We start from the raw sequence: 27161 nt of genomic DNA, 5'->3' as shown, positions 1-27161 counted from the left end.
GGGGTAGTTGTAGGTCTAGGATAGACAGGTTTTATTTAAAGGAGGAAGCCGTCTCTTCAGCAGTGTCTGTTGTTGAGGTGGAGTTCTCCGATCACTGTTTAATTTTGTTTTCTCTGAATGTCACAGAGACCCCCCGGATGGGCAGAGGCTATTGGAAGCTCAATTCGTCTCTCTTGGAAGAAGCGGAGATAAGACAGTCCTTTGAGGATTTTCTTCAGAGCCAGGTACCATTGCTGGGCCTTTGTAACAGTAAGTCAGAGTGGTGGGAGATCTTCAAGGAAAGGGTTGCGAGATTCTTCCGCCAGCTCTCGGGCCTCAGAAGCCTAAACAGGTACCGCTTGTACCAGGGCCTGAGGAAGAAACTTGAGAACCTTGTCTCGACTGGAGGTAGCCGAGAGGATATCTCCAGAGTGAAGTCCTTGTTGATGAAGTGCCAGTACGACAGACACGCATCTTTGGTTTTTGAGAGGGATTACGGGAAGTACCGCTCGCCCGACCCTTACAGAAACTGCAAGATGTCAGTGAATAGTAAAGTAGTCTCAGGACTGATTGATAGTACGGGATCCTTGAAGAGGTCCAGATCAGGGATCCTGGAGGTCGTCAGATCCTTCTACTCGCACCTCTTGGGAAGGAAGGATCTAGATCGAGATAAGGTATCAGCTTTCTTGGCTGAAACCATCCCTGAACCAGGAGTAGACCCCTCTCTTGACGTTTTGACAGAGATGATCCGGGAAGAGGAAGTCAGGATGGCTATTGATGGGCTTGCCCTCAAGAAGTCACCCGGTCCGGATGGCTTAACATCTGAGTTCTATAAGACCTTTAAGGACCCTTTGGTTCCCCTCTTGACTGCGGTTTTTAATGAGTGTCTATCCTCGGGCACTTTGCCAAAGTCAATGAGGAGGTCAGCGCTGATCATCCTGTCAAAGGGTAAAGACCCGTCCCACATTGAGAATTGGCGTCCCATAGCACTTCTCAATGCGGACAGAAAGATTCTGGCAAAAGTGCTGTTTAACCGGCTGGTGGAGTTTGCACCCCGGCTCCTTTCGGGGGCTCAGCATTGCTCTGTTCCGGGCCGCAGTACATTTAGTGCTGTGCTCAGTGTCCGAGAGGCTGTGGAGCAGGGTAGGGCTGGCCACTGGAAGGGGTACTTGCTGTCCTTGGATCAGGCAAAAGCGTTTGATCGGGTTAACCATGAGTACCTCTGGTCTGTCCTTCTGAGATATGGCCTGCCAGGGGGTTTTGTTGATTGGCTTAAGACCTTGTATGTAGGGGCAGAGAGTTTCCCGCTTGTGAATGGTTGGATTGGCCGCTCTTTTGAGGTTGGGTCTGGTGTCCGTCAGGGTTGTCCTTTGAGCCCTTTGCTGTACGTGTTTGCAATCGATCCTTTCCTTAGAAGGATTGATTGTGGACCGTTGGCGGGGGTGAGAATGGACCTGGCGGTGCCGGATTCGGCTCTGAGGGCGGTAGCGTACGCTGATGATATCACCGTGTTTGTCTCCTCACAAGAGGAGGGCAGATGGGTGATGTCAGAGGTGGACCGCTACTCGGAGGTATCCGGGTCCAAGATCAATCAGGATAAGTGTGAGAGTCTCTGGCTGGGAGGGGGAGATCCTGATTTTAACCTCCCGGACGCCCTTCCAGAGCCCCAGGAATCCGCAAAAGTCCTCGGCATCGAATTTGGTCACGGGGATTACCCCAAACAAAACTGGGACAGCAGGCTTAAGATCGCCGCTCAGAAGGTGGATCAGTGGAAGGGTTGGTCTTTGACCCTCCGGGAAAGGGTTAACCTGATGAAAACTTTCCTGCTCCCTTTGCTGATATATCTGGGCAGTGTATGCATGTTGCCAGAACCTCTTTGGACCCGGGTCTACAGTGTGTTCTTCCAAATGTTATGGGGGAATAGACTGAACCTAGTGAAGAGGGAGGTTACTTACCGTACAAGGAGACTAGGGGGGTTGTGTATGGTCAACCCCGTGGTATTCCTAGTGAATACCTTTCTTAAGACCAATATAGCAAACCTCTGGTCAGAGAGGGCTCCTCCGTGGGTATCCTCCTGTAGGGGATGGTTTCAGCCTTTCTTCCAGGAATGGGAGACAGGAGGGCAAGTGAAGGATCTTCGCACACCACACGGGCATCTCCCGGCTTACGCTACCCCGGTTCTGAAGGTTATTCGTCGGTGGGGTCTGGGGATGTGGGAGATTAGGACTCTGTCGAGGAAATTCCTTGACAAGAGGGTCCTGTCTTCTCATTTCCAGAGGCCATTGGCGCTCAAGGACTGCCCAAGTCGGGATCTGGAGGTGGGTTTAGAGCTTTTGAATTCTATCAGGATCCCCTTGAAGTTTTGGGACTTGACTTGGCGCTGCTTCCATGGGAAACTGTGTGTGAGGGACAATCTGAAGTGCAGGAGCTCTGATGACCGGGGATGTCCCCGCGAAGAGTGTGGAGGCATGCTGGAAAGCATGGAGCATTTTCTGCTTCATTGTCCCTTTAACACAGAGGTTTATAACAGGGTGGGCGCTTCCATTGGTTGGCCTCGGCTGGCCAGTCTCTCCTATGCGGAATGGGCCTATGGGGCATTCAGAAACCTTGGAGGCTGGGACCGGTGCACTTTATTCCTAGTCAGCTCAGTGGTCAGGTATTACACGTGGAACGCACGGTGTTTAGTGTCGACGCAGCGTAAAATCCTCCCTGTGGGTGAGGTGGTTAGGAACATTCTTGGTGACCTGGTGAAGGTGCGTTCTCTGGAGTACGAGAGGCTGGGTGCTGGCAGGGCCTCTCGTCTGTGGAGGGGCTCTGCCTTTAAAGTGCCTTAGCCTGTCGTCTCCCCCTGGTGGTGGGCTGATGCTGGCACATTAGTCTTTTTGTTTTGTGCTGTAGATATATGGTGATATAGGGCTTGCAGGCACTGAACTTGAGCTTTAGGGGTTTGTGTGATTGAAAAGCCTTATTGTTGTTTGTTGTTTGGTTTGTATAGTTTGTATTATTTTGTATATATTTGTTTTGTTTGTACATTTATGTATATGTGTATATATGTATATATATTGTATTTTTTTTTCTCTAGGGGTTGTGTTGTGTTGGGGTTTAGTGTTAGGTTGGGTGGTGGGTAGATGGGGGGAGGGGGGATTCTGTGTGGGACTTTTTATTTAAAAAAATAAATAAGTAAAATCCTGGACTGGTTCATGGACGTCTGTTATCATGTACTGGGGGCATGGGATGCGGGACCAGCTCAGGGCCAAAAAAAAAAAATAAAAAAAAAAATAAAAAAAAAAAATTGTATATTCTGTTTTTCTGTTTGCGGTGTTTGTTGGTGATTTGACACATATTTATTATATTTATTATTTTGGGTGGGGAAATGCAACCGGACCAGTTTTTAGTTATTATTGTTGTTATTATTATTACTGTAAGTATTATTATTATTGTAGAGTGTTTAGTAGTTGTTGTTATTATAGCGGTGTGTTTGGTGAGAATGAGGCTGGACCAGAAGATACTTGGATGGGCATTTTTGGACTAATATGGACTCATTATTGTATATATTATACAGGTGTATGTTGTTTGTATTATTGTTATGGTGATGTTCGTTCTTTTTGTAATGTTTTATATTTTTTAATAAAAGATCTACAGGATATAACTCAGGATCAGTACAGGATAAGTAATGTAATGTATGTACACAGTGACCTCACCAGCAGAATAGTGAGTACAGCTCTGGAGTATAATACAGGATATAACTCAGGATCAGTACAGGATAAGTAATGTAATGTATGTACACAGTGACCTCACCAGCAGAATAGGGAGTACAGCTCTGGAGTATAATACAGGATATAACTCAGGATCAGTACAGGATAAGTAATATAATGTAAGTACACAGTGACCTCACCAGCAGAATAGTGAGTACAGCTCTGGAGTATAATACAGGATATAACTCAGGATCAGTACAGGATAAGTAATGTAATGTAAGTACACAGTGACCCCTCCAGCAGAATAGTTAGAGGTGAAGGCCCTTGCTGGAGGGTTACAATCGGTTCTTTGCCTATAATGTAATTCTGTACCTCGGCTTTTCCATTCTGACATTGTCCCTTTTCTAGGAATCTGTTTTCAGCAGATACTTCAGTGTTTCCGAGATGATATTATGTATCACTTAGAGTGACATTGTAGAGAGGAACGTTAGTCAAGGGCATCAGGAGCAGAGAAGGAACAGAGAGCAAGAAGCGGGCACAGAGCGGGCACAGAGCGGGCACAGAGCAGAGGAGAATGGATGACCAAGAACTCATGGACCTTTTCTGGAACCAGAAGAGATTTGTGGTGGCACATTGGGACCCAGGGGTTGGCGTGTGTGCCACATCTTCACCGGTCCTGTTTGGTGACAGGGACAGACGTGTCAGCTCTAACCTGCTGATCTGCCCAGATGTGGAGGTCCTGTGCCAGACACCAGAGAGGGCACAGAACGCCGAAAACCAGATCATAGAATCCAACAACAGAGGGTAGGTGCCAACATGTAAATACCATTCACTCTATATGTGGATAGTTTGTCCTTTCAGGACTTTTGGAAAGTTGGGTAAAGCTTTGCCTTTTATTTACGTTTATTGGCAACAAATAGTCGATATAATACTGCCATACAGTGCCAATAAAACAATGTAGTCGAATGAGAATATAACATTCTACATTCTGCTATACCAGTGTTTTTCAACCAGTGTGCCTCCAGCTGTTGCATAACTACAACTCCCAGCATGCCCTGACATAGATATATATATATAAATTACTGCTATACAGTGCCAACAATAAAACAATAATACTGCCATACGGTGCAGTAAAACAATGCTGTCCAATAAGAATATAACATTCTATATTCTGCTATACCAGTATTTTTCAACCAGTGTGCCTCCAGCTGTTGCAAAACTACAACTCCCAGCATGCCTGGACAGCCTTCGGCTGCCCGGGCATGCTGGGAGTTGTTGTTTTGCAACAGCTGGAGACATACAGGTTGAAAAATACTGTACTATACAGTGTAATGAAATGTAATGTACTATACAGTGTAATGTACCTAAATAACAGTACCATATAGTGCACACATAATACCATTATACAATGCCAGATACAGAACAACATATATTATTATTTTTAGCATTTTCCATACTGTGCACAAATAATAAATAAATCTTATACCTAACAATTGCACCATCCAGTAATAAAATAAAAAAAACTCCATCTAGTACCACTATAAAATTGCCATAGAATTCCTTAAAGGGGAACACCACTGGAAAATATATATTTTTTTAAACTGATGTTAGAAAGCTATACAAAATTGTAAATTAATTCTATTAAAAAAATCTTAATCCTTCCAGTACTTATCAGCTGCTGTATGCCCCACAGGAAGTTCTTTTCTTTTTGAATTTCCATTCTGCCTGACCACAGTGCTCTCTGCTGACACCTCTGCCTATTTTAGGGGCTGTCCAGAGTAGGAGCAAATCCCCCATAGCAAACCTCTCCTGCACCGGACAGTTCCTGACATGGACAGAGGTGTCGGCAGAGAGCACTGTAGTCAGGCAGAAAGGAAATTCAAAAAGAAAAGAACTTCCTGTGGAGTATACAGCAGCTGATAAGTACTGGAAGGATTAAGATTTTTTAATAGAAGTCATTTTTGGCACCAGTTGTTTTAAAAAAAATAAAAGTTTCCCAGTGGAGTACCCCTTTAATAGTAGTACCCTGGAGTAAACACATAATAGAAGCATGCGATCCCCGTATAGCAGCGCTAGATAGTGCCAGAAAAATACTGAGTGAAATAATAGCACCATATAGTGCACCTAATACATATGAGTATAATACAGTGAACACATAATACTGCCATACACTGCCCCCCCAAAAAAACATGCTGGTAAAAGATATAAGTGCTCTGTGCTCTGTTTGCCCCTCAGATTCTTCTTGAGGTTCGGAGCCGGGTCCTCGGCCCAGCGCCATCTGCTGGTAGGAAGCGCAGTCCTGATCGTGGCACTGCTGGCTGTAAGCATGGTACTGCTGTCCCTCTGTAAGTCCTACTTTCTCTATAGTTCCTCATGACAACCAGTAATGGCAGAAGATGCTGATAGCAACCGTATCCCTGCTTATCTCCTTCTGGAAGAGTTGGGTGGGTGAATCCAATATGGCTACCAACACAGTGCCAGTAGGGTTTCTGAAGTGAAGTGCCCAGCGCATATGGTCTTCTGAAATTTCCTGGAGTTCTGTTTTGGGTCCTCATGGACCTTTGACCGTGTCCCAGAATATTTGGCTGCCCTCTATGGATGCAGGTGTAGTGGACTCTCAGGAGGGGGTGTAATAGTTCTGGTTAGAGGAAATTTGGAGCCTTGATGGCGCCATATTTGTTTTTACCCAGTTTTCCCTAAAAAAATGGACAATTAACCATAGAGATTGTCATAAGGACCCTTGCATCGGCCGTAAATTCATTTATAGTCCTCCATTCTTTATTCTATAGTCCCCAGTCTTTATCTATAGTCCCCAGTCTCTATCTATGGTCCCTAGTCTTCATCTATAGTCCCCAGTCTTCATCTATAGTCCCCAGTCTTCATCTATAGTCCCCAGTCTTCATCTATAGTCCCTAGTCTTCATCTATAGTCCCCAGTCTTCATCTATAGTCCCCAGTCTTCATCTATAGTCCCCAGTCTTCATCTATAGTCCCTAGTCTTCATCTATAGTCCCCAGTCTTCATCTATAGTCCCCAGTCTTCATCTATAGTCCCCAGTCTTCATCTATAGTCCCCAGTCTTCATCTATAGTCCCTAGTCTTCATCTATAGTCCCCAGTCTTCATCTATAGTCCCCAGTCTTCATCTATAGTCCCCAGTCTCTATCTATAGTCCCTAGTCTTCATCTATAGTCCCCAGTCTTCATCTATAGTCCCTAGTCTTCATCTATAGTCCCCAGTCTTCATCTATAGTCCCCAGTGTTCATCTATAATCCCACCAGTCATTATCTATATTCCCCCCAGTCTTCATCTTTAGTCCCCAGTCTTCATCTATAGTCCCTAGTCTTCATCTATAGTCCCCAGTCTTCATCTATAGTCCCCAGTGTTCATCTATAATCCCACCAGTCATTTTCTATATTCCCCCCAGTCTTCATCTTTAGTCCCCAGTCTTCCTCCATAGTGGTCAGTCTTTATCTATAGTCTCCCAGTCTTCATCTATAGTCCCCAGTCTTCCACTATAGTGGTCAGTCTTTATCTATAGTCCCCCAGTCTTCATCTATAGTCCCTTGTCTTCATCTATAGTCCCTTGTCTTCATCTATAGTCACTCGTCTTCATCTATAGTCCCTAGTCTTCATCTATAGTCACTCGTCTTCATCTATAGTCCCTAGTTTTCATCTATAGTCCTCAGTCTCTATCTATAGTCCCCCAGTCTTCATCTATAGTCCCTAGTCTTCATCTATAGTCCCTAGTTTTCATCTATAGTCCCCAGTCTTTATCTATAGTCACTCGTCTTCATCTATAGTCCTCAGTCTTCCTCTATAGTCCCTAGTCTTCATCTATAGTCCCTAGTTTTCATTTATAGTCCCTAGTTTTCATCTATAGTCCCCAGTCTTCATCTATAGTCACTCGTCTTCATCTATAGTCCCCCAGTCTTCATCTATAGTCCCCCAGTCTTCATCTATAGTCCCCCAGTCTTCATCTATAGTCCCCAGTCTTCATCTATAGTCCCCAGTCTTTATCTATAGTCCCCAGTCTTCATCTATAGTCCCTAGTCTTCATCTATAGTCCCTAGTCTTCATCTATAGTCCCTAGTCTTCATCTATAGTCCCCAGTCTTCATCTATAGTCACTCGTCTTCATCTATAGTCACTCGTCTTCATCTATAGTCCCCAGTCTTTATCTATAGTCCCTAGTCTTCCTCTATAGTCCCTAGTCTTCATCTATAGTCCCTAGTCTTCATCTATAGTCCCTAGTTTTCATCTATAGTCCCCAGTCTTCCTCTATAGTCCCTAGTCTTCATCTATAGTCCCTAGTTTTCATTTATAGTCCCTAGTTTTCATCTATAGTCCCCAGTCTTTATCTATCTGTTTCCTTCCAGATCTACAGGACAACGTCCATCTAGACACTGTCTATAAAGAAAGGGATAGTCTGTGCCTGAACCGAAGCCGCAGCATGGCGGATATAGAAAACCTGCGAGAAAACACCCTGGTCCTGGCCAGGAACCTGTCATCAGTGATGGACACCGTCTCCTCCACAAGGGAACAAACCTTGTCCGGGCTGATCCAGAACCAGACAGAAATCCTGCAGGAGATGGAAATACAAGGGCGGCTCTACCAGATGGAGCTTCAGCAATACATGGACCTCCAAGGGAGGATGCAGAAAATCAGCAGAAGTTACCTGTCCATCCCCCAGGAGAGTCCTCTGCTGCAGAACTGCCAAGGTGCTGCCCAACACCATAGATAGATAGATAGATAGATAGATAGATAGATATGAGAAAGATAGATGGATAGATATGAGATAGATAGATATGAGATAGATAGATAGATATGAGATAAATGGATAGATATGACATAGATAGATAGATAGATAGATATGAGAAAGATGGATAGATATGAGATAGATAGATAGATAGATAGATATGAGAGAGATAGATAGATAGATATGAGATAGATAGATAGATAGATAGATAGATAAATATGAGATAGATAGATATGAGATAGATAGATATGAGATAGATAGATATGAGATAGATAGATATGAGATAGATAGATAAATATGAGAGAGATAGATATGAGAGAGATAGATATGAGATAGATAGATATGAGATAGATAGATATGAGATAGATGGATAGATATGAGATAGATATGAGATAGATATGAGATAGATGGATAGATATGAGATAGATATGAGATAGATATGAGATAGATAGATAGATATGAGATAGATAGATAGATAGATAGATATGAGATAGATATGAGATAGATATGAGATAGATAGATATGAGATAGATAGATATGAGATAGATAGATATGAAATAGATAGATAGATAGGAGATAGATAGATAGGAGATAGATAGATAGATATGAGATAGATAGATAGATAGATAGGAGATAGATAGATAGATAGATAGATAGATAGATATGAGATAGATAGATAGGAGATAGATAGATATGAGATAGATAGATATGAGATAGATAGATATGAGATAGATAGATAGATAGATAGATATGAGATAGATGGATAGATATGAGATAGATATGAGATAGATAAATATGAGAGAGATATATATGAGATAGATAGATATGAGATAGATAGATAGATAGATATGAGATAGATAGATAGATAGATATGAGATAGATATGAGATAGATATGAGATAGATATGAGATAGATAGATATGAGATAGATAGATAGGAGATAGATAGATAGGAGATAGATAGATAGGAGATAGATAGATAGATATGAGATAGATAGATAGATAGATAGATAGGAGATAGATAGATAGATAGATAGATATGAGATAGATAGATAGGAGATAGATAGATATGAGATAGATATGAGATAGATAGATATGAGATAGATAGATATGAGATAGATAGATAGATAGATAGATAGATAGATATGAGATAGATAGATATGAGATAGATAGATATGAGATAGATAGATAGATAGGAGATAGATAGATAGGAGATAGATGGATATGAGATAGATAGATAGATAGATAGATATGAGAAAGATAGATATGAGATAGATAGATAGATAGATATGAGATAGATAGATATGAGATAGATAGATATGAGAAAGATAGATAGGAGATAGATAAATATGAGATAGATAGATAGGAGATAGATAGATATGAGAAAGATAGATATGAGATAGATATGAGATAGATAGATATGAGATAGATAGATATGAGATAGATAGATATGAGATAGATATGAGATAGATATGAGATAGATAGATAGATATGAGATAGATAGATATGAGATAGATATGAGATAGATAGATATGAGATAGATAGATATGAGATAGATATGAGATAGATAGATATGAGATAGATAGATATGAGATAGATAGATATGAGATAGATATGAGATAGATAGATATGAGATAGATAGATAGATAGGTATAAATATATGAGATAGATAGATATGGAATAGATAGATATGAGATAGATAGATAGATACGAGATAGATAGATAGATATGAGATAGATATGAGATAGATAGATAGATAGATATGAGATAGATAGATATGAGATAGATAGATAGATAGATAGATAGATAGGAGATAGATAGGAGATAGATGGATATGAGATAGATAGATAGATAGATAGATAGATATGAGATAGATAGATAGATAGATATGAGAAAGATAGATATGAGATAGATAGATATGAGATAGATAGATATGAGATAGATAGATAGATAGATATGAGATAGATAGATATGAGATAGATAGATATGAGAATGATAGATAGGAGATAGATAAATATGAGATAGATAGATAGGAGATAGATAGATATGAGATAGATAGATATGAGATAGATAGATAGATAGATAGATAGATATGAGATAGATAGATATGAGATAGATAGATATGAGATAGATAGATAGATAGATATGAGATAGATAGATATGAAATAGATAGATATGAGATAGATAGATATGAGATAGTTGATAGATATGAGATAGATAGATATGAGATAGTTGATAGATATGAGATAGATAGATATGAGATAGATAGATATGAGATAGATATGAGATAGATAGATATGAGATAGATAGATAGATAGATAGGTATAAATATATGAGATAGATAGATAGATATGAGATAGATAGATAGATACGAGATAGATAGATAGATATGAGATAGATATGAGATAGATAGATAGATAGATAGATAGATATGAGATAGATATGAGATAGAGAGATAGATAGATATGAGATAGATATGAGATAGATAGATACGAGATAGATAGATAGATAGATATGAGATAGATAGATACGAGATAGATAGATAGATACGAGATAGATAGATAGATATGAGATAGATAGATAGATACGAGATAGATAGATAGATACGAGATAGATAGATAGATATGAGAGAGATAGATAGATACGAGATAGATAGATAGATATGAGATAGATAGTTGATAGATAGATACAAGATGTAATGTTCTATTTTGTATGTAATTCCGGATTATTTTCACTGTAGGCACCGTTTGCCCGTTTTGCTCAGCGGGGTGGCATTTCTTTCAGATGTCCTGTTACCTACTTTCGTCACAGACAAGGAATTGGCAGGAGAGCTTACACTGGTGCCGTAAGCAGGGGGCGCACCTGGTGGTGATTGGCAGCCAGGCGGAGCAGGTAGGGCGGGTGTGGTGGGTGCGGGGCCATGAGAGGACCCTGGGCTCCTTGCACACTCTTGTACACTCCACAGGAATTCCTGCAGAAGGTGGTGAAGATGTCGTCCTGGATCGGCCTATCTGACCGGGATATGGAGGGAAAGTGGCAATGGGTGGATGGAACTCCCTATAACGCAACTCCAAAGTAAGGAACGGGCCAAACATGGTGATTCTCCATATGGCAGGGAGAGCAGAAGAGGCCATTGGGCATGGGGTGGCAAAGGGGTAATCGTCCGTTATTGTTGTCTGGATGTAAGGAAAGATATTGGAGGAGAGGAGAAACCCCAGGAGAGCTGGATGATGGGTTTGGGGGGGACATCCATCCACCTGCAATTGTGCATGAAGACGAGGCGAATGGTGGGAAGGATGATGGCTGCTGATCCCACCCGTCATGTCGGTACCAGTGCTGGTGACTACTGTCAGGTGTCTCTCCAACTCTCTAGAGACCAAACGTATTTTCTACATCTCCTTCAATTAGAGATGAGCGAACTTACAGTAAATTCGATTCGTCACAAACTTCTCGGCTCGTCAGTTGATGGCTTTTCCTGCATAAATTAGTTCAGCTTTCCGGTGCTCCGGTGGGCTGGAAAAGGTGGATACAGTCCTAGGAGACTCTTTCCTAGGACTGTATCCACCTTTTCCAGCCCATCGGAGCACCGGAAAGCTGAACTAATTTACGCAGGATAAGTCATCGACTGCCGAGCCGAGAAGTTCGTGACGAATCGAATTTACTGTAAGTTCGCTCATCTCTAGTTATTAGCTTCTGAAGTTTTCTGTCTAACTGCTCAATGATGATGTCACGTCCCGGGAGCTGTGCATGATGGGAGAATATCCCCATAGGAACTGCACAGCTCCCGGGACGTGAGTCATCAGAGAGCAGTTAGACAGAAAACAACAACTCAACTTCAGAAGCTAATAACTATTGGAAGGATTAAGATATTTTAATAGAAGTAATTTACAAATCTGTTTAACTTTCCGGAGCCAGTTGATATATATATAAAAAAAAGTTTTGGCCTGGAATACCCCTTTAATTCTTCAATTCTTGACCTTCTACTTTACTTTTTGACCAGCAGGTCTACAATTCTTCATTCTCCGCTGTACAACTTTCATCCTCCAGGTCTATTACCCTTACACTTGTCTTTTACAACCCTTAAAGGGGTTCTCTGGTGGAAATTTTTCAACTGGTGCCAGAAAATTAAACAGAATAAATGACTTCTATTTAAAAATCTTAACCCTTCCAGTACTTATCAGCTGCTGTATCTTCCAGAGGAAGTTCTTTTCTTTTTTAATTTATTTTTCTGTCTGTCCACAGTGATCTCTGCTGACACCTCTGTCCATGTCAGGAACTGTCCAAAGCAGGAGCAAATCCCCATAGCAAACCTCTCCTGCTCTGGACAGTTCCTGACATGGACAGAGGTGTCAGCAGAGATCACTGGGGTCAGACAGAAAAGAAATTCAAAAATAAAATAACTTCCTGTGGAGCTGTATGCTGATAAGTACTGGAAGGATTAAGATTTTTTTTAATTGAAGTCATTTACAAATTCTGGCACCAGTTGATTGAAAAAAAATTTGTGACGAATACTGGAATTTTGGAATACAGCAGCTGATAAGTACTGGAAGGATTAAAGGGGTTATCCAGGAAAAAAGTTTTTTTTTAATATATATATATATCAACTGGCTCCAGAAAGTTAAACAGATTTGTAAATTACTTCTATTAAAAAATCTTAATCCTTTCAGTACTTATGAGCTTCTGAAGTTAAGGTTGTTCTTTTCTGTCTATGTGCTCCTCTGATGACAAGTGTCTCGGGAACCGCCCAGTTTAGAAGAGGTTTGCTATGGGGATTTGCTTCTAAACTGGGCGCTTCCCGAGACAGGTGTTATCAGAGATCACTTAAAAGAACAACCTTAACTTCAGAAGCTCATAAGTACTGAAAGGATTAAGATTTTTTAATAGAAGTAATTTACAAATCTGTTTAACTTTCTGGAGCCAGTTGATATATAAAAACATTTTTTTTCCTTGAATACCCCTTTAAGATTTTTAAATAGAAGTAATTCACAAATCTGTTTAACTTTCTGGCACCAGTTGATTTAAAATTTTTTTTTCCAGGGGAGTACCCCTTTAATTCTTCAATTCTTGACCTTCTACTTTACACTTTTTCACCAGCAGGTCTTAAATTCTTCATCCTTTGCTGTATAATGTTCATCCTCTGGGTCTATTACCCTTACACTTGTCTTCTACAATCCTTAAAGGGGTACTCCGTTGGAAAACTATTTTTTTTAAATCAACTGGTGACAGAAAGTTAAACAGATTTGTAAATTATTTCTATTAAAAAATCTTAACCCTTCCAGTACTTATCAGCTGCTGTATGCTCCAGAGGAAGACATGCTAGACATGTTATCCTCTATCCAAAGGATAGGGGATAACATGTCTGATCGCGGGAGTCCGGCCGCTGGGTACCCCCGTGATCTCTGCCACAGCACCCCAGTCATCCGGTTCACTCGGAGTGAACTCTGCTCCATGCCGGATAACTGGCGAATACAGCCGTTACGCCCCCTCCATTCATGTCTATGAAAACTCATGACTCAACTCCAAAGTAAGGAACAGGTCAAACATGGAGATTTCCCCTATGACAGGGAGAGCAGAAGAGGCCGCTGGCCATGGGGTGGCAAAGGGGTATTCGTTGGTGACTGTTGCCTGGATGTAACTGGTCTTCGGACCACAATGGTCAATAAGTTTTCTCTTTCCACATCTTAAAGTTTCTTGTCTTTTCCACAGGTTCTGGTTTCAGAAGCAGCCCGATAACTTAGGAAATGAAGATTGTGCGGTTCTTTTCCGGGGATCAATGTGGACCGATGAAAAATGCCGCAAACTATACAGTAGCGTCTGCCAGTACAGTGCCGGGGAACTCCGACTCCCTGTGGATGGGCTTCATGATGTACTACTAGGCCCCTGACTGAGGGTCATGGTGTCACCTACCAACAACATACAAGACAACTGACTGTCGGCCATTATCTATGGCACGGCTCGATTGTTGGCAGATGTCACCGAAATTATCAACAATAGGAGACCTGTCCGCAAATCTGGTGCCAAGCTAATAAATGTATTTTCTTCTGCCTCCGACTGTGTAATGTGTTTAAAAGGAGCAAAGAGAAACCAAGATGGAGGGAATGAGTTGGGTTCTTTTGGTTCCTTCATAAGATTCCACTGAGATGACCCCCCGACCAGTTACCCAGTGGTTTACATACCACGACCCAATTGGGTTGGCGGGCCCATAATGCTCTACAACCCTCTCTCCAAGAACTTTGGTTGGAGTCTAAATGGCAGAACTGGGTTTCACCTATAGCCTTTACCTTTCTGGGGTCCTAACCTTGGCTCCAAGTACTCAGGAACCCCCTAGGACTTACAGTAGAGCTGTATAGTGCAACAAGCAGACAGAAAACATACAAAGCACACAGGAACTCAATAGGAGCTTCACTATAAACAATCCAGTGCTGGCAGTCAATGGATCAGACAAATGCAGGACACTTCTGAGAGCATCCGTAATGCCAAATAAGATGTCCGACATGAGCTGTAAAATGTATTGTCATGTGGAAATTAATAGTATTATTGTTGGTAGTATTATTATTGATAGTATTATTGTTGGTAGTATTATTATTGATAGTATTATTGTTGGTAGTATTATTATTGGTAGTATTATTATTGATAGTATTATTGTTGGTAGTATTATTATTGATAGTATTATTGTTGGTAGTATTATTATTGGTAGTATTATTATTGATAGTATTATTGTTGGTAGTATTATTATTGATAGTATTATTATTGATAGTAGTTGGTAGTATTATTATTGGTATTATTATTGGTAGTAACTGGTAGCATTATTATTGGTAGTAGTTTGTAGTATTATTATTGGTATTATTATTATTGATTATTCATAGTAGTTAGTAGTATTATCATTATTCGTAGTATTATTATCGGTAGTAGTTGGTAGTATTATTGATAATAATATTATTGGTAATGGTAGTATTTTTGTTGGTAGTATTTTTTGTTTGTAGTATTATTATTGGTAGTTGTTGGTAGTGTTATTATTGGTATTATTATTGGTAGTAGTTGGTAGCATTATTATTGGTAGTACTATTATTGGTAGTAGTTGGTAGTATTATTATTGGTAGTATTATTATTGGTAGTATCATTATTGGTAGTAGTTGGTAGTATTGTTGGTAGTAGTATTATTATTGGTAGTATTATTATTGGTAGTAGTTGGAAGTATTATTATTAGTATTATTATTGATAGTAGTTGGTAGTATTATTATTGGTAGTATTATTATTGGTAGTAGTTGGTAGTGTTATTATTGGTAGTATTATTATTGGTAGGATCATTATTGGTAGTAGTTGGTAGTATTATTATTATTATTATTAGAAGTAGTATTATTATTATTGGTCTTAGTTGGTAGTATTTTTATTGGTAGTAGTTGGTAGTGTTGTTATTGGTAGTAGTTTGTAGTAATATTATTGGTAGTAGTTGGTAGTAATATTATTGGTGGTATTGTTATTGGTAGTAATAATATTGGTAGTATTATTATTGGTAGTAGTTGGTAGTAATATTATTGGTGGTATTGTTATTGGTAGTAATATTGTTGGTAGTATTAATGGTAGTATTTGGTATTATTGTTGGTAGTAGTTGGTAGTATTATTCTTGGTAGTATTAATGGTAGTAGTTGGTATTATTGTTGGTAGTAGTTGGTAGTATTATTCTTGGTAGTAGTTGGTAGTATTAATGGTAGTAGTTGGTATTGTTGGTAGTAGTTGGTAGTATTAATGGTAGTAGTTGGTATTATTGTTGGTAGTAGTTGGTAGTATTAATGGTAGTAGTTGGTATTGTTGGTAGTAGTTGGTAGTATTAATGGTAGTAGTTGGTATTACTGTTGGTAGTAGTTGGTAGTATTATTCTTGGTAGTAGTTGGTAGTATTAATGGTAGTAGTTGGTAGTAATATTCTTGGTAGTAGTTGGCAGTATTAATGGTAGTAGTTGGTAGTATTATTCTTGTTAGTAGTTGGTAGTATTATTCTTGGTAGTAGTTGGTAGTAATATTCTTGGTAGTAGTTGGTAGTATTATTCTTGGTAGTAGTTGGTAGTAATATTCTTGGTAGTAGTTGGTAGTATTAATGGTAGTAGTTGGTAGTATTATTCTTGTTGGTAGTTGGTAGTAATATTCTTGGTAGTAGTTGGTAGTATTATTCTTGGTAGTAGTTGGTAGTATTATTCTTGGTAGTAGTTGGTAGTAATATTCTTGGTAGTAGTACTTCTTTACTTTTTGTTCTAACTAATTGGCCATTAAATGAACAGGCTGAGGTTGTGATGAAATGATTGGCCAATCACCAGCCTAATGTGCCCCCTGGAGGTCAGTGGTTGAATGAGATACCTGGCAGGTGAGGGCACATCTGGGGGATGGCGGGTGATTGTCATTAGCAGGAACACATTCATTATCGCTCCTCAGATCCGCCGGCTCGTCCCCTCTTTCATGTTTCTCTGCTTTAAGTTATTTTTAATGTCAGGACATGGCGGATGCCTTGGGATCGGTGATCGTCGGGCTTTTAATATAAATTAGCAAATTATTTCCATGTTAATAGACACCGAGCCGCCCACTCCTCGAGACCCCAGGTGCTGTAATCAGAGTTAAAATGAAACGACGCCCCCGTGCAAAACAGGCTCATTTGCATAATTAACGGCTGCCGGCAGCTAATGAGAGAGTGATTATTGGGAAGGAAAGATACTGGAGGAGAGGCTTGGCACCGGGAGAGCTGGATGATGTGCGTTTTGGGGGACATCCATCCATCTGCAATTGTGCATGTCAAGAGCTGAAGAAGGGGGGAATGGTGGGAAGGATGATGGCTGCTGATCCCACCCGTCACCCGTCATGTAGGTACCAGTGCTGGTGACTATGGTCAGTTGTCTCTCCAACTCTTTAGAGACCGAAAATGTTTTCTACATTTCCTTAAATTTTGCGTGGTCCTCATGTCTATGACACAACCCAAAGATTAGTGGTCTATTTCTTGGCTCATCATATTGTCAAGACCTCCATAGGGAACGATCCATACTATAGAACAACATGCACATATGGTCTTATTGGTCATCATCAAGGCAAGATTGGGCAACCCAAACTGTGGCTATCCAGATGTTGAAAAACTTCAACTCCCAGCATGCCCGGACAGCCGTTGGCTGTCCGGGCATGCTGGGAGTTGAAGTTTTGCAACATCTGGATGGCCACAGTTTGAGACCTTTATCTTACTCCATGTCCATAATCTTACTCTACTTCCTTTAAAGGGGTATTCCAGGCAAAAACTTTTTTTTATATATCAACTAGCTCCGGAAAGTTAAACAGATTTGTAAATTACTTCTATAAAAAAATCTTAATCCTTCCAATAGTTATTAGCTTCCGAAGTTTTCTGTCTAACTGCTCAATGATGATGTCACGTCCCGGGAGCTGTGCATGATGGGAGAATATCCCCATAGGAACTGCACAGCTCCCAGGACGTGACATCATCATTGAGCAGTTAGACAGAAAACAACAACTCAACTTCAGAAGCTAATAACTATTGGAAGGATTAAGATTTTTTAATAAAAGTAATTTACAAATCTGTTTAACTTTCCGGAGCCAGTTGATATATAAAAAAAAGTTTTGGCCTGGAATACCCCTTTAATTCTTCAATTCTTGTGTGGTGGCCCAGTACGGGATGGTGTCGCCCCGTACCTTTCCTGCCATGTCAGGCAGTGTCCCTCAGTCTCCCAGGGCCCCCTGTAGTTGTTTCCCCATTTGTATATATGTTGTATATTAAAAGATGTGTTGTGCCTTTAATAAAATGTACCATGTGATTGTTACCCAGGAGGTACCAGTGACCAGCTGACCCCAAAGGTGATCTATGGGCTCCCTGCTGGTCTCCCCCATATAAGCCCTGGGTAGAGCTTCTCTCTCTCTTTTCTCTCTTGCTTCCTGCTGAGGTCCAGTGCAGTCGCCTAGAGTGTGTGTCCAGAGTGTTGGAGGCCTCAAGTCATGTCCTGCAGCCACAAGTCAAGTGCAAGTAAGATAAAGTCACCGTCCTGTCAGTCACAAGTCAGTCAAGTCATCTGTCTAACCAGCTAAATTCCACTAAATTCTCCCGTCCAACTACAAGTCTCAGCCAGTCTGCGAGGCCTCTGTGTCACTGGTCACCTCCTTGGGCCCTGGCTGTACTGCATGGACTGTTCCAACTGTCTACCCTCAGTAAAGCTACCATTGTCCGTAACTCAGTGTCTTCATTGCCCCCTGTGCCTAGCCCAGGATCCAGTGGTATACCATCGGGTGGTTAAGGATAAACCACGCCCTGGCATCACAAACACAAGGGGTTAATGCCATCTGCTCCTAGGGTAATTACATCTGCCCTGCACCTCACACCCCGCCATACCATACTTGACCTTCTACTTTACACTTTTTGATCAGCAGGTTTACATTTCTTCATTCTCCACTTTATATTGTTCATCCTCTTACTCCGCTGCCAGACATGTTTTCCCCTAACATGTCTGATCACGGGGGTCTGGTCACTGAGGACCCCCGCAATCTCTGTCGCGGCACCCCAGTCATCGGGTGCACAGAGTGAACTCCGCTCCATGCCGGATGACTGGTGAACAGCTGCCACGCCCACTTCCATTCATGTCTATGGGTCACGCCCACTCTCATAAACATGAATGGAGGGGGCGTGGCATGACATCACGATCACGAAAGTAATGCTGCAGCACTGGCCCGGTGTTCACAGGGGGTCCCCGCAGCCAGACCCCTTGCGATCAGACATGTTATTCCCTTTCCTTTGGAGTACCCCTCAACAACTCGCTAAATCTCACTCAACCACCAGCTCCAAAGTTTTTGACCTTCATTCTTGCGGCTGTAGGCCAAGAAGTCAACAACCTTCCATCTTCTCATATCTCATCCTTCTTCTGATCTTAGACACATGTTTTGAAGTTGTCGCCCTCCTGCAATATCAGGAACCAACCAGTTTACAACTATTAACCAACACTTTTCTATCCTCCTCTCGTCATCGTTTTTCCACGACCCTCGACTTCTCGATACATTTCCCTCAGCTTTTTCACACCTTCAACATTTGCCAAGTTTCCCCTACAATTGTCACCCGTCTACTCTAAAATCTCGAATACATGTTCTACAAGTCTCAACCTCCTAACTACTTTACAACTTTCAGTCAACAGGTCAGTTTTTCGTAACTTGGCATCGGTATATTTATTATCTCACACCTGGCCCAGGAAAAGCTGCCATATCCTTGGACCGTGTAGGTTAACAGTGCCCTGGTGTCACGATCATATCCAAACACCCTGCACACAGTACCCCTAATTGGGCACCACACATATTCCACCATTCTTGACGTTTTGCTACCTCTCTTTCTCTCTGTCAACCAACCCTTCTACAATCCTTGACTACCTATAGTTTCCAACCATCATGCCTACAGTTCTTTAGCCTCTACTGTCTAATGCTCATCCTCTTGTTCTAACACAGATGCATGTTCTTCAACACTCAACCATCTTCTATATTGCTCTTATCCACCATTTCCAAACATCTTAACCCCAATTTTGAGTCTGCAACTTCCTTCTACTAAACTGACCATAGAATCTTCTACAGAGGAAAAAAATGTGATCACAAAATATCTGATAGATTATATTACTGAGGCAAATTTGCAGTGTGTCAGTAAGGTCTCTCTACAGGCCAAACTGCCCCTTGTGGTGGCGCTTAGTTATGGTTGGATTATTTAGAGAAGGGAAGAGTTGGCACAGCTGCAGTCGGTGATGCATGTGGAAATATCAAAGCATAGTAGAAAAGGAGGTCCCAGCACTCACCAAAGCTTCAAGCAACGTACAGGAGAGGAAGGCTAAAGGCCGAAACCCGTCCTGTTTGTTGAGGATATACAATAAAACTACATTGCTGGAAGCTTTGGTGAGTGCTGGGACCTCCTTTTTTTACTATGGTTGGATTATGTGACTTCGCAGTGGGATTCTGTATGAGCAAAATGTTGGAATTAATTTCAAAGTCCTTTCTCTCGAAGGATTTTAAAATTCCGAGTCTATAAATCCACTGGGGGCGCTTCTGCTAATGACTTTATTTTCAGAGTTGGCACTTCTGACTGCTCCGTCTACGCGCCTATGTTATTCCGTGAGCCTCCAAACAAGAGGGGGCAGGTCAGTCCTCGTATTACCGCCACTCGGGAGACATCAGCCTCATTAGATGGGACGGGTCAATGCGTTTGGCCTGAGGAGGATGACTATTTATTTCCAGCAATTGTTTCTTCATTGTCATCTGTGCATCATTGTTGTCTTCTCTGAATTGGAAAATCATGTAAACAGACTGTCTAGAAATGAAGGGTTTTCTGTCATGATCCTATTGTCAGGAAAGAAGGAAAGGAAGAAAGGAAGAGTGGAATGGAAGAACTGAAAGGAAGCATAGGAGGAAAAGAAGAAGGGATAGGGAAGATTAAGGAAGGAAGGAAGGAAAGGAAAGGAAAGGAAAAAGGAAGAGTGGAATGGAAGAACTGAAAGGAAGCATGGGAGGAAAATTAGAAAGGATAAGGAAAGGGAAGGAAGGAAGGAAAAGAGGAAAAGAAGAGTGGAGTGGAAGAACTGAAAGGAAGCATGGGAGGAAAAGAAGAAGGGATAGGGAATATTAAGGAAGAAAGGGAAGGAAGAACGGAAGAGTGGAATGGAGGAACTGAAAAGAAGCATGGGAGGAAAAGAAGAAAGGATAAGGAAAGGGAAGGAAGGAAGGAAAAGAGGAAAAAAAGAGTGGAATGGAAGAACTGAAAGGAAGCATGGGAGGAAAAGAAGAAAGGATAAGGAAAGGGAAGGAAGGAAGGAAAAGAGAAAAAGAAGAGTGGAATGGAAGAACTGAAAGGAAGCATGGGAGGAAAAGAAGAAGGGATAGGGAAGATTAAGGAAGGAAGGAAGGAAGGAAGGAAGGAAGGAAGGAAAGGAAAGGAAAGGAAAAACGGAAGAGTGGAATGGAGGAACTGAAAGGAAGCATGGGAGGAAAATTAGAAAGGATAAGGAAAGGGAAGGAAGGAAAAGAGGAAAAGAAGAGTGGAATGGAAGAACTGAAAGGAAGCATGGGAGGAAAATTAGAAAGGATAAGGAAAGGGAAGGAAGGAAGAGTGGAATGGAGGAACTGAAAGGAAGCATGGGAGGAAAAGAAGAAAGGATAAGGAAAGGGAAGGAAGGAAGGAAAAGAGGAAAAGAAGAGTGGAATGGAAGAACTGAAAGGAAGCATAGGAGGAAAAGAAGAAGGGATAGGGAATATTAAGGAAGAAAGGGAAGGAAGAACGGAAGAGTGGAATGGAGGAACTGAAAAGAAGCATAGGAGGAAAAGAAGAAAGGATAGGGAAATAAAGGAAGGAACGAAAGGAAAGGAAGAACAGAAGAGGGGAATGGAGGAACTGAAAGGAAACATGGGAGGAAAAGAAGATAGGAGACGGGAAAATAAAGGAAGGAAGGAAAAAGGTAAAGAAGAGTGGAATGGAGGAACTGAAAGGAAGCAAAGAAGAGAAGGGAGGAAAAGAAGAAACGATGGGGAGGAAGGAAAGGAAAGGGAAGTAATAAAAGAAGGAAGGGAAGAAAACCACAGTGAAATAGAAGAATTAAAAGAAAGCATTGGAGGAAGGAAGGAAAGGGAAGGGGGTTAATAAGGATAATAAAGGGAAGGATGGCCTTTTAGCTAAGATCATGTGTAGTATCTGTTCTTATTAGTTTAATATATGATACGTCCCCTATCTGGGGGCCATAAATTAAATGGATTTTTGGTAACAGGGGCCGTTTTCGAAGCTTGTTCCCATGGCCCTACACATTGATCCATATGGCAGCAGTATCTTCGGGTACAGTGCACAAAAAATAAAGAAGGAAAGAAGAAAGGGAGGTAATAGAGGAAGGAAGAAAAGAAGAGTGAAATAGAAGAATCAAAAGGTAACATGGAAGGAAAGGGAGGAAAAAAGAAAGTATGGGAAGGGAAGAAGGAAGAAAAATAAAAAAGGAAGATAAAGAAGGGCTGGGAAGACGAAAGGAAATAATTGTAGTTTTGCAGAGGGAAGTAACAGGGAAGGAAGGAAGGAGGGTGGGAAAGAAGGAAAGAGGGAGGGAGGAAGGGAAAGAAGGGAGGGAGGAAGGAATAGAAGGGAAGGAAGGAAGGAAGGAAAGAAAGAAAGAAAGAAAGAAAGAAGGAAGGAAGGAAGGAAGGAAGGAAGGAAAGGAAGGAAGGAGGGAGGGAAAGAAGGGAGGGAGGAAGGAATAGAAGGGAAGGAAGGAAGGAAAGAAAGAAAGAAAGAAAGAAAGAAAGAAGGAAGGAAGGAAGGAAGGAAAGGAAGGAAGGAGGGAGGGAAAGAAGGGAGGGAAGGAAGAAAGGAAAGAAGGAAGAAAGGAAGGGAGGAAAAGAAGGAAGGAAGGAAGAAAGGAAAGAAGGAAGGAAACAAGAAAGAAAAGAAGGATGGAAGGAGGGAAAGAAGGAAGGAAGGAATAAAAGAAAGAAAGAGAAAGAAAGAAAGAAAAGAAGAGTGGGATATAAGAACTGAAAGAAAGCAAGGAAGGGGAGGGAGGAACAGAAGAAAGGATGGGGAGGGAGGAAGGAAGGAAGGAAGGAGAGGTAATAAAGGAAGAGATGGATAAAGGAAAAGAAGTATTGGGAAAAGGGAAAGGAAGGCAGGAAGAAATTGTAGTTTTGGACGGTAATACATTGTACCAGACCCTCCAAGTCTCAGTCTCCTTCACCCGACTGAAAGGAATTTTACAGTATGTTGACTTCCAAGCACTGGGGCAATGTTCTAGGGGGCCGAAGGCTGCAGATTCCTAGCAGGATCGGGGGCTTGTGTTGCCTCCCAAGTCCCGGCTTGTTGACTGGATCCATCGGGGCGGAATGTAAATAATAAAAAAATGAAATCCTTCCGTCTCCTCGCTCTCCTCCCACACGACCAGGCCGCCAGTTTGCAATCATAACACCAGAGGAAAATAACTGGAAGAGAGGAATCAATGAAATCTATCTCCCTGTTTTGCACCTACCCCGCTGGGCAGGGGGGGGGGCGCTTGGCATTTCAAAAGTAGACACTTTGCAGCGTTGCGAGCACAGAAAAGCCCGCTGCTCGCCCAGTCTTCCCCTCCTGCCCTTCCGTCTTGCAAAGGCTCGTAATTGCCTCTCAATTGTTCAACTCAATTAAAGCCAAATAGGCCCTGCCAGGCGGGGGACTCAGGCGGCACAAAAAGAACTCATTCCCAGGGACCATACAAGAGGGTAGGAGGGGTAAGCTGGCTGGATGGCATTTTCAATTACCAGTAAATTTAGTGCAATTTGGCCTTTTTTCTGAGGCTGCCCCATGCTGGGAATGAAATAGGAGCCAGAATCTGCAAACTTGTACCGCTGCTAGATTCAGGAGGAGCGGGTGAGGGGGGAGGCAGGGGTATCACAGACCTAAATGGAAGTAACCCCTTCACTGCTGACACCACAGACCTCCGAGCCAGACACTATTAGTGTGGGGAATGTCCCCGTACAGAGGTGGCGTAGGCCGGGGGAAGCCATGTTGGTTTAATAGGGTTTATTGGCACTTTGTAAGGGCCTGTGCCAGCCTGCAATAAGCAACTCAGGTTATTCTGGTGCGGAAATACCAAGGATCACTATTTTACAGAGGGGCAAATTGTCTAAATTCAGGGGCAATAACCTTTGCACTTGGGGCGCAGGTCTAAAAGGAGGTGAGAAGGTGAGAAGTGCCCAGACACATAGGGGGGAGATTTAAGTTGCCCAGTTGCCCATAGCAACCAATCAGATGTCTTCTTTCATTTTCCAGAGGCCTTTTCAAAAATGAAAGAAGCGATCTGATTGGTTGCTAGGGGCAACTCAGCAACTTTTCCTTTGAACAGGTTTTCATAATTCTCCCCCATAGTGTATATACATTTCCAATGTTTCCCAACCTGCATTGTATTTCCAGAACTTTCTTTAGCGGGGTACTCTGCCCCTAGACATCTTATTCCCTAGCCCAGTGTTTCCCAACCAGGGTGCCTCCAGCTGTGGCAAAACTACAATTCCCAGCATGCTCGGACAGCCGTTGGCTGTCCGAGCATGCTGGGAATTGTAGTTTTGTCACAGCTGGAGGCACCCTGATTGGGAAACTCTGCCCTAGCCAAAGAATAGGGGATAAGATGTCTGATCATTTCGGTCACTGGGACCCCGCGATCTCCGAGCCAGCACCCCGGCGTTCTGAACATTATGTTCAGAAAGCCGAGCCTCGGGCGGCTGTGGTCGTGACGTTGTGGTAAGCTTGTGGGGGTATAGGGTATATGGGGTGTAGCTGTGCAGTGATGAAAGGGTGCTGGTTTAACCCTTAACTGTCGTGACGCCAGGGTGAGGGCTCCTCAATATATATACTTGTCCTATCGCCACCCGTCCCAAGAACGATAGGGAGGAATAAATGATTGTCCACAACCGGAGATTCAGAGAACTGTAGGAAACTTTACTGCAGATTTTATGCAGAGGTAAAATAGGAACAGTCTTTACATATGAACAGTCTATGAGGATCCTGACAGTTGGTTGGGACCTTGTGAGTATAAGTTCTGGAGATTGATTTACGCTGTTCTGCGGGATTTAGGGGATTGGTTTTAGGTCCAGCAGTCACGCTAACTTTAGCGAGGATTTGATTCAGTAACTCCCGATTAGCAAGTTGCGGGATTGTTAGGCTTCAGGCCTGGTTTTGTCCTGTAAGTCGCACGGATCTCCTCTCTCTGCTAGTCCGGAACCCTAGAGGTGCTGCTTGCTTTGCAGCTCAGGAGCAAGAGAGCGAGGATTGGTTGGCAGCTCCCTTATATGGGCAGGGGCTGGCCTTGAGCTGATTGGTTCATCCCAACTGTCAGTCCTTTACACAATGGATTATGGTAGAACATGTGACTACCCACGTGACCTGGAAGGTCCTTTAGCATACCATCACAGTAGAAACATTAGTCATGTGACCTAAGGTCCTGCAGACACTATATAGATATATACATTTACACTAATTATATGCATGTAACACATAAAATGAAGGAACAAAGAGGTGACTAGGGATTATCTCAGCAAGCGGACCCCAATGGTACTAAGGAACTCTGACTTTGGGGACCCAGCATACAAGGTACAGTATGAAATACAGTACCGGGACACCACAACGTCATACCGTCGTGACGTCATGAGTGGAGGGGACGTGACATCACAACCATGGCCGCCCAAAGCCTGGCTTTCTAAACATAATGTTAAGAACGCCCGGGTGCCGGCCCGGAGATCACGGGGGTACCAGTGACCGAAATGATCAGACATCTTATCCCCTATTCTTTGTATGGGAAATAAGATGTCTAGGGGCGGAGTACCCCTTTAATTTAGAAACATTTGGTTCAGAATACAGGTTGGGTAGAGGCGGCCATTTTGTTCTCTCTTTTACTTATGGGCACTTTTAAATATATTTACCATCCTAAAGGGGCTCCACCATCCCTACTTGTTAGTAAGGTCCATCGACAATAAGCAAATCAGAAAGTATCTCCCTACTGCAGTGTTTCCCAACCAGGGTGCCTCCAGCTGTTGCAAAACTACAACTCCCAGCATGCCCGGACAGCCGTTGGCTGTCCGGGCATGCTGGAAGTTGTAGTTTTGCAACAGCTGGAGGTGCACTGGTTGGGAAATACAGCCCTACTGGGACCTGCAGTAACCTGGCAGAAAAAGAAGCACTCCGACGCTGCCTATATCATGCAGCATAGGCTATTAGAGAAAGTAGCGGTTCTTCCGTATGCATTGAGCTTAACGTGTTTTCGCCATATTGGTTCCAATTCCATCGCTATGATATTCTAATGCTGCCTACATTTCCCATAAAGCCTCTGGCTTTGTAGAGAGGGTGTGGAGTCTCATCACTGCACCTGGTCATGTAATTAGGCTGCTGGGGCTGGAGGTCACCCAGGTGAAATGATTAGACTCATAAGTAGGTTGGGGTCAGTTCACACTATGTGCAGCTTTGATGCGTTTCAGTATTTAGAGTGTATTTTTTTTTTGCGAAATATTGTCATGAGGCGAAAGTGATTTGACCTATAATCACAACTGATGAGTTTTATGAAGATTTGAAGCCATTAGGCTGTGTTCACCTGATACATTTTAACTGCATTTTTCACACATTTTTACTGCGTTCTGGCTTTGTTTGTGTTATAATTTTCCAAAATCACAGAACAAACTACACCATTGTACTGTAATTTGCACAACTGCCTAAAATAGCACCATTATTTGCCACAATTTGGGGAAAATCATGTTAAAACATAGAAAAGGCACAAAAATGCAATATGTGAACACAGCCTCCAGGGAGGTATAAAACTACTATATATCCTGATCCTATAGAGATAGCAGCAGTATACAGATAGAGCTGGGAGGGGAGGTGTATAACTACTATATATCCTGATCCCATAGAGATAGCAGCAGTATACAGATAGAGCTGGTGGGGATTTGTATAACTACTATATACTATATACTACTACTAGAGATAGCAGCAGTATACAGATAGAGCTGAAGGGGAGGTGTATAACTATTATATATCCTGATCCCATAGAGATAGCAGCAGTATACAGAGAGAGCTGGAGGGGAGGCATATAACTACTATATATCCTCATCCCATAGGGATAGCAGCAGTATACAGATAGAGCTGGAGGGAAGGCATATAACTACTATATATCCTGATCCCATAGAGATAGCAGCAGTATACAGATAGAGCTGGGGGGGGGGATAACTGCTACATATCCT

At 42.1% G+C, this 27161-nt stretch overlaps 1 protein-coding gene and 1 non-coding gene across 2 annotated transcripts; both read left to right on the top strand.

Annotated features, from left to right (window-relative positions):
• The first annotated feature begins 4173 nt into the window (after window positions 1-4173).
• On the top strand, window positions 4174-14470 carry LOC130291246 (C-type lectin domain family 10 member A-like). The gene is made up of 6 exons (XM_056539817.1): window positions 4174-4478; window positions 5910-6019; window positions 8050-8391; window positions 11168-11319; window positions 11393-11502; window positions 14134-14470. The coding sequence occupies exons 1-6, from the start codon at window positions 4249-4251 to the stop codon at window positions 14309-14311; spliced, it is 1122 nt and encodes a 373-aa protein (XP_056395792.1). The 5' UTR covers window positions 4174-4248; the 3' UTR covers window positions 14312-14470.
• A 7611-nt stretch (window positions 14471-22081) lies between these two features.
• LOC130292167 (U2 spliceosomal RNA) lies at window positions 22082-22270 on the top strand. Its single transcript, XR_008848094.1, has one exon. It is a non-coding gene; the product is annotated as a U2 spliceosomal RNA (small nuclear RNA).
• The last annotated feature ends 4891 nt before the right edge of the window (window positions 22271-27161 follow it).

Source organism: Hyla sarda, chromosome 9, assembly GCF_029499605.1.
Source record: "Hyla sarda isolate aHylSar1 chromosome 9, aHylSar1.hap1, whole genome shotgun sequence".
Taxonomy (NCBI): domain Eukaryota; kingdom Metazoa; phylum Chordata; class Amphibia; order Anura; family Hylidae; genus Hyla; species Hyla sarda.
The sequence above is the reverse complement of the archived record's forward strand: the minus strand, read 5'-3'. Positions and strand labels throughout refer to the sequence as shown.